The sequence below is a fragment of the Chanos chanos genome, chromosome 3 (genome assembly GCF_902362185.1).
Source record: "Chanos chanos chromosome 3, fChaCha1.1, whole genome shotgun sequence".
Lineage (NCBI taxonomy): Eukaryota > Metazoa > Chordata > Actinopteri > Gonorynchiformes > Chanidae > Chanos > Chanos chanos.
The window spans coordinates 3,136,609-3,145,000 of record NC_044497.1 but is presented as its reverse complement, the minus strand read 5'-3'; the positions used below and the strand labels follow the sequence as shown (position 1 = coordinate 3,145,000).

General features: G+C 39.6%; 1 protein-coding gene across 1 annotated transcript in view; it reads left to right on the top strand.

The window, feature by feature from the left end:
• LOC115806338 (NACHT, LRR and PYD domains-containing protein 12-like) overlaps positions 1-1,081 on the top strand; it is a 14,553-nt gene extending 13,472 nt beyond the window's left edge. Inside the window, exons 12-13 of the mRNA XM_030767010.1 lie at positions 69-115; positions 558-1,081. Coding sequence (XP_030622870.1) covers positions 69-115; positions 558-1,081 — 571 coding nt within the window. The remainder of the gene's footprint in view (positions 1-68; positions 116-557) is intronic.
• The last annotated feature ends 7,311 nt before the right edge of the window (positions 1,082-8,392 follow it).

Below are 8,392 nucleotides of genomic sequence, written 5' to 3'. Positions count from 1 at the left end.
CTCTCCCACTAATACAGTGTAGTTTGGGCTCTATAACTCCTATTCAACCTGTCTTCATTTGCCTATAGACTAGACCATGGTGGAGAGTGCAGAATGAAGCCTGGGCTTAGGAAATGTAAGTATTAATTGCTTATTAAATCATCACGCAATGTGTAATTTAATAAATCATTACACATAAATCATGATATAAATTAAACACAATGTTATATAAAGTACCAGCAGATATAAATCATCAATATAAAATATAATAAGCAATATAAAAGAACAGGCACACTGACACAAATACACACACACACACACACACACACACATATACACATATACACATGCATGTTCACACTGTGTATGTGCAGCCTACATACTGTGTGTGTGTGTGTATGTGTGTGTGTGCGTGGCAACTGTTATATTTTCACTCTTACAAAAAGTGAACTTTCTCATGCTTTTGTTATATTTTCTTCACTTTCCTTATGGAACAGTCTCAGTAATTTGAATGTTTTATGGCTCTCATGGTCATTCCCCATTATAATATGATATCATAACCTCTCTCTTGTCTACAGATGCCTGTCAGCTCACGCTGGAGCCCAACACAGCACACAGACTCCTCTCTCTGTCTGACAAAAACAGGACAGTTACAGGGACTCATGTACAGCAGCCATATCCTGATCATCCCAAGAGATTTAAAGTGTATACCCAGGTTCTGTGTCAGGAGATTCTGATGGAGCACTGTTACTTTGAGGTGCAGTGGAGTGGGTCAAGAGTATTTATAGGAATTACACATAAGAATATCAACAAGAATGAAGTGTGTGTAGGTGCGAATAGCAAGGCGCTGAGCCTTTTCTGCAAGAAGGATGGATTCACATTCTGGCACAATGGTAAAGTGACAGCTGAAGGCTGTTTCCCTCAGGTCTATGACAGAATAGGAGTGTATTTAGACCAGGCGGCTGGGAATCTGATCTTCTACAGCATCTTCAATGAGACACAAACACTCTTACACAAAGTGAACACCACATTCATTGAGCCCATGTATGTAGGATTTATGGTTTATCGTGATACCACTGTGTCTCTTTGCCAGATGGAATAGACCATCACCATCGGATAAGATGTCACTTCCTAAAATTACACATCCCTAAACAAAAACATTATGTCTGAATACGTAACATCAACCTCCCAGACCTAATGTTTTCAGGCATTTTACAGAGAGCGCGTGGTTAATTTATTTATTCATTTCTTCAGTGGAATTGCATGGAAAAGTGATATGTCAAAGTCATTATAATGGATTAGTTAGTTCTAAAACCAGTGTTTTTATTTCTTTTGTAAATTTTTGTCGGTGGTGGTGTTGTTTTCATTGCTTTTAGTTTTTGTGTCTCAGGTTGCTGTTGGAATTTCTCGTGCAATAGTTGCATGACTATTTATCAGCCTAAATCATCAAATTTTCAATTTTCATTCACCCTGAAACAATTATCTACATGTTAGTTTGTGGCACTGGCTTTGACTGTTTATTTTCCTGATGCTCCCTCTGATTGGTTCTATGAAATGATAAATGATCAAAACAAAACAAAACAAAACAAACAAACAAAGAAAAACATATTCTACAACATCTTTCAACTTCTATCTCAAAATTACATTCATATAGAGGGGCTAATATTCATGTCTTAGAGCAGCATTATTTAAACTATGGGTCATGATCTGCAAGTGGGTGGCAGGGTGGGACGAGGTGAGTTGCAAGATGCATACATAACTTAAACATTCCATTGTTATTCACCCCCCAAAAAATGTAAAGTATTCAGTTTTGGTAGTCACTACATGGCTACTGCTACTTTGAGAAACGAAACAGTTTCAATCAGTTGTAGATACATATTCAAATCAACTACAAATGCAAACCAATTATGAAGTGTACATTTGAACTAGTGTTAGCATGGCACGCGTTGCTGTGATTATTGTCAGAAGTAAAATAGCAACCAGTGTCATATTCTGTCGCCTATGGATAGCAATAAATTGTTTGAAACCTTGGGGGGATGCTGCAATTAAAATAGTATGTGAACCTGATAGTGAACCAAAATTCCAAATAAAACTGACCTCAAGAAGCTATGAAGAATCATTTATCAATTTTGGCCTTATGTCAAATGAATAGGGAGATAATCTGTTCCCAAAATGACTGATCTGCTCAAAAGTATGGACTCTTCAAAACTGGAGTTGTATATAAAATGATCTGACTTTCATAATTTTATGCACCTGTGACAGTTATTTATATAGTTATACAGACAGTTAATCCTCATTGTGCTAAAATTGTTAATGTATGTATTATTCATGTGATTTCGAATGGGTTAAATGCACCCCCCCCCCCCCCCCCCCCAAAAAAAAGAACTGTATGTACGATTTATAAAAATGTATTGTAAAAAAGCATTGCCATATACTATTTTATATTTACTGTTTCTCATTAAAGGAAACTTTGTTTTCCTGTTAGAATGACATAACTAATTCATTATCACGGGAAAGCAGTTCTTTTCTCGGGATCCCAAATTAATTATGTGGTTATCATGGAAAAACAGTTGTTCAACAAAGAAAAATAACAAATTATCACGATAAGAACTTAATATAAATTGAATTCATGGCATCTTAGGGCTTCCATACACAAAAGACTTTAGATGTCTAATATGGGAGAATTTTAAATATAATATACTCTGTTTTTGGGGGGTTTAACAACATTGCGAAACCAAGAGCACCAAAATTGTATGGGAGCCATAAGACAAAATCTGTGAGAGCATACCTAATCAACGTTAATAATTATGTCCTGATTTTGGAAAACCCAAAGAAACAGTTTCACATTACATATGTACTTGGTGCTGTATTATATTTAAATAAAAATGCAAGTAACTTAATTCACTTCCAGCGCATATTGATTGTAACATAAGAATGGACGCATCACAAATAAATAACTTTGTTTATCACATCACAAATACACAACTTTGTTTATATTAAGAATTTACTAATTCACCAATTATTATTAAAATTTTAGGCCTACTGTGGAGTTTACAAGAATATCTAGTAAACTATAAAGTTCTGGAAATAGGATTGTTCAGTAAAAATACTGAATTCATTAAAAATAATTATCTTTTAAAAAACTATGCATTCTCGCTGATAAACAGCTTTAGCAAAGTGCATCAACAGCTTACTCAGGGCAGTGAATGTTATGCTTAGCCTACAGAGAATCTTTGCAATAACACAGTACTTCAATGACAGTTTCAGAATAATAGACTAACATTCTGGTCATTTCTCAAAATGTGAGCTGTGATCTTCTTGTCAGCAACACTGAACTGTATTGTTTATATGTTACAATAAAGGTATGTAATTTATAACTATGTAATGCATATTTCAGTTTTTTTTTTTTTTTATCCCATGCTGAACATCTTATTATATCTGCACATTATCATCAGCATTGAGTGAATTTTGTTTTAATTGCTTTCATTGGGAGAGAAACTTCTGATGCTTTGCGGTGATCCAAATGCAGATCAAAGAGATGATACAACAGCAGTGTGTGACCATGATATCCTGATAGTCATTGTTCAGTCTTGTATATCTTTTACAGTATGGGAAATAAAGAGTCAGCCCAAGCTGTGGTGATGTCTAGTAAGGATTATTTTCACAAAATCAATTCCACATATCACAACAAACACACTGGTTACAGTGGATCTTTTCATGAGGTATTGTGGTTAAGTAGGGCAGCTAGGCTTGTCTCATCAATGCCATTCCTTTATTCCAGGAAAAAAAAAAATACTGATTATTTTTGTTCATTTATTATTAGTAACTGGAATTTCAGGTGTGTAGAGAAATACCAAAGAAAGAAAGAAAGAACGAAAGAAAGAGAGAGAGAAAATAACAAACTGCAAGGGGAAAAAAATAAAACTGATTGAGATTATAAAAGTGACGAATTAAACTTATGCTAATCACTGTGTGGACTGCAATGGACCGGCAACCTCTCCAGGGTGTTTCCCCGCCTTTCACAGAGTCAATACTGGGATAGGCTCCAGCATCCCCCTGACCCTAATCAGGATAAGCAGCTTGGATAATGAGTGAGTGAGTGAGTGAGTAATCACAGAGTGCTTGTTATGGTTCACTTGTTGTTGCTGTACTACTAAAACTCTCCACTGGGTGGCACCTTTTTAAAGGGGTATTTGTTAAAATTGAATTACGGGAGTGGAGTGTACAGTGCTTCGCGGGGTAGTGCTGTCGCTTCACAGTAAGAGGGTCCTCGGTTTGATTCCTGGCTGGGCGGCCAGGGTCCTTTCTGTGTGGACTTTGCATGTTCTCCCCGTGTCTGCGTGGGTTTCTTCCCACAGTCCGAAGACATGCAGGTCACGTGAACTGGAGATACAAAATTTTCCCTGCGTGTATATGTGTTTCTCTGTGTGTCTGCCCTGTGATGGACTGGCAGCTTTTCCAGGGTGTATGATCTGTAGGTTGTTTAGGTATTACGACTTTTCCCCACCCCTTGTTGTTCCCATATCATGTTAACAAAACTTTGGATTACTAACCCCTACCTTGTCTCTGACATCACTGACCACTGTCTCCTGCTCTTCATGATCGTGGCACACACACACACACACACACACACACACACACACACACACACACACAAACCACAAGCCCACTACACTCTACAGCCCTCTCCCGTCTCTCTGTATGAGTGGTTGATGTCTGTGTCTTGCTGCATGGATGTGGTTTCATCTTTAGGTCGGAGGCCTGACTTTGCCCTGCTGTCCCTGGCCCCGCTCACCATGTGTAGCCCTGCTCCTCCTGCGTAGCCCTGCCTAGCCCTGCTCCTCCTGCCTAGCCCTGCTCCTCCTGTGTACCCCTGCTCACCCTGCGTACCCCTGCTCACCCTGCGTACCTCTGCTCACTCTGCGTACCTCTGCTCACCCTGCGTACCCCTGCTCACCCTGCGTACCCCTGCTTACCCTGCGTAGCCCTGCTCCTCCTGCCTAGCCTTGCTCCTCCTGCCTAGCCCTGCTCCTCCTGCGTAGCCCTGCTCCTCCTGCGTAGCCCTGCTCCTCCTGTGCCTTCCACACCCACTAACTGTGCTGAATCAGTGCCTCCACACACTTTATTCCTTATTTTTCATTCTTTGCCAAATCCCAGTACTCCACTAATGCTCTCCTTTCCCTCCCTCATCTACTGCATGTCTGTGTCTCAGATGTCTGAGCATGAGTACCTTGTGTGAATGCGGCTGCCTTCCTCTCAGGTGTGCCCCGCCCACCCATCACTGGCTCATCCACCTCACCATCCCATTCATCCCTCCCTGTCATCCCTCTCATCACTGTCCTCCCCCTCGCGCTGGCGGCTGCGATGGCCTCATGGCTGCTCACCTTCCTGCATTTCTGTGACTGTGTGGTTGAGCCCCCTGCTGCTGCTGCTGCTATCTTTGTTCTGTCCACTACTGTGTTCTCTTTTACATTTTATCTGTATTTCTTGTGATTGCCCACTGGGTTGGCACCTATTACACACCTGTCTGGCCGTGAAGGGGTCTCCTCTTTCTGTGGTCTTTCTCAAGATTTCTTCCATTTTCCCTATTACACCTGGGTTTTATGGGGAGGTTTTTTTTTTATTGCTCTCTTTGAGGATTAGGTCTGAGTGTGCCGTCCTGTTTTGTTTTGCTGTAAACCTGTGGGCATGTAAAGCCCTCTAAGACAGTACACAGTGATTTTGGGCTCTTCATAAATATGAACTTGAACTTGAACTTGAACTTGAACTTGAACTTGAACTTGAACTTAGAACCATACCAGTCACAGCCATCATTGACAAAGTGATGGCCTAAGAAACTTTCTCCTACTTCACAACAAATAGGAAGATGGATATGAATATTTCTGTTTTTGGTGAATCAGTGAATCATCTTTCAAAACATGACACACATTACCAAACCAAATAAATTAATCAAGTTCATCAAAACAGTGAGACTGAACTCAAATGTTCAGCATTTCTGTGGGTTTTGTATTAACTCCTATGATGTACTCTGGGTATGCTCAGTTTTCTAACTGGAATATTCTGACATCAGTCTGATTTTCATCACTGCTCCCTGCCAGGTTAAACCACTTCCTCTCAATGGTTCACCATATTACTGCAGTGTAGTGCACAAAGACTTTTCATATCTAAAACATAACACATTACCAAATCATATACATTCACCAAACATGACACATTACCAGATCATATACGTTCACCAAACATGACACATTATCCAACAATACAAATTCACCAAACATGACACATTACCAAATCACATACATTCACCAAACATGACACATTCCCAAATCACATACATTCACCAAACATGACACATTACCAGATAATATACATTCACCAAACATGACACATTATCAGATAATATACATTCACCAAACATGACACATTACCCGATAATATACATTCACCAAAGATGACACATTACCCAACCATATACATTCACCAAGCATGACACATTACCCAACACTAGGGTTAGGGTTAGGGTTAGGGTTAGGGTTTCACCAAACATGACACATTACCCAACAATACAAATTCACCAAACATGACACATTACCAAATCATATACATTTACCAAACATGACACATTACCCAACAATACACGTTCACCAAACATGACACAATACCAGATCATATACATTCACCAAACATGACACATTACCCAACAATACACATTCACCAAACATGACACATTACCCAACCATATACATTTACCAAACATGACACATTACCCAGCAATACACATTCACCAAACATGACACATTACCAAATCATATACATTTACCAAACATGACACATTACCGGATCATATACACTCACCAAACATGACACATTACCCAACAATGCAAATTCACCAAACATGACACATTACCTAACCATATACACTCACCAAACATGACACATTACCCAACAATGCAAATTCACCAAACATGACACATTACCCAACCATATACATTCACCAAAACAGCTAAACAGCTTGTCTGGCCCTCTGATCAGCTCCATGCAAAGGTGCAAGGGAATTATTTTTTATATGATGGTAAGTTTTATTGTTTGATGAAGAATGACTACATAAATACTGATTCACAGTGTGACTGGACATCGGTTTTATTTGAGTGCTTTCATTTTGTTGTCTTTGTGTTCAGACAAAATAAAGTGGAGGTGGTTTTCTCCATATACAAATATCTTCTTTAAAACAGTCAAGAAGACCTTTCACTTTCTGTCTTTGTGTGAAATGTTACGTGCGCCTACTCACTGTGTCAGCTGTGTGTTCCTTTCCTGTAAGGCGTCATCTAGTTCAGCATTTCTATGTGTTTTGTGTTAACATGGAGGGTGTTAATGCGTATATCAGCTGTTGCGTTGGGTATGAATTAGAATCGTTTAGCTCTAATTCAGCATTAGAACAGAAGAAATCCAGGTAAGGCTGAAGGGAGTAAGACAGGGAACTACAGACAGATACAGGTAGACCCATTTAGGGCTAACAGGCCAGGGCCAGGGGTGTCGCTAGACATAGAGCTCTACTAGGGCACAGACCCCCCCATTACTCAAATTACACAGGGGTTTTTTTTCTTGAGTTCCTGTTGCGTGTGTGAAATGTGCTATACAATACGCTATATAAACTTCCCTTGCTTAGCCCACTATTACTGTCACTGCCATACTGCTGTCGCTGTCACTGACACATCTACAGATAAAGGTAAAAATGTAGAGATGTTAATCTTTATGAAAATATTGTTATGACCCCGTCTAGGGTGGGGTGAACATAAATATGTGGGAGAAACCTCCTTCTCCTGCCACCAGAGTAAACCCAAAAACACCAATACAGACACCGATATAAAATAGTCAGCTTTTTCATTACTATATATATAACCATTTACAAACACAAAAGACCTCGGGGGTGAGCCAGGCCAAAACAATAAACAAAACACATCTAACTAATAGGAAAAAGGGAATAACCTCCAAAGAATACTAAAATACCAAAAGACAACTCAACTTTCCTCCCTTACTAACATAAACAGGAGAAAATACGTTTAAACGGAAATGGCACCCACCCCCTACGTGTGCTGTCTATAAAAAAGCAAACACAAAAGAAACCAACATGAAAATGCACTATTAACACCTATTTACAAGTTTAACTGGATGTGGACTCACGAGTCACAAGAGTTCTAAAACTAAAGACGCGGCAGCAGGAGTCAAACAGGAGGTTCTGCGCCAGATGTGTCTTACGCAGCCGTTGTCTTTTAAACTTCCCTCGGATGTTCCCCAGCCAATCGTGACCCACCAGCAAACCTGAAAAGAAAATGGGGCGGGGAGCGAGAGGGAGAGATAGAGACAGAGGACACACACGCGCGGTAATAAAAAATACATCCAAGGACGTAACAAT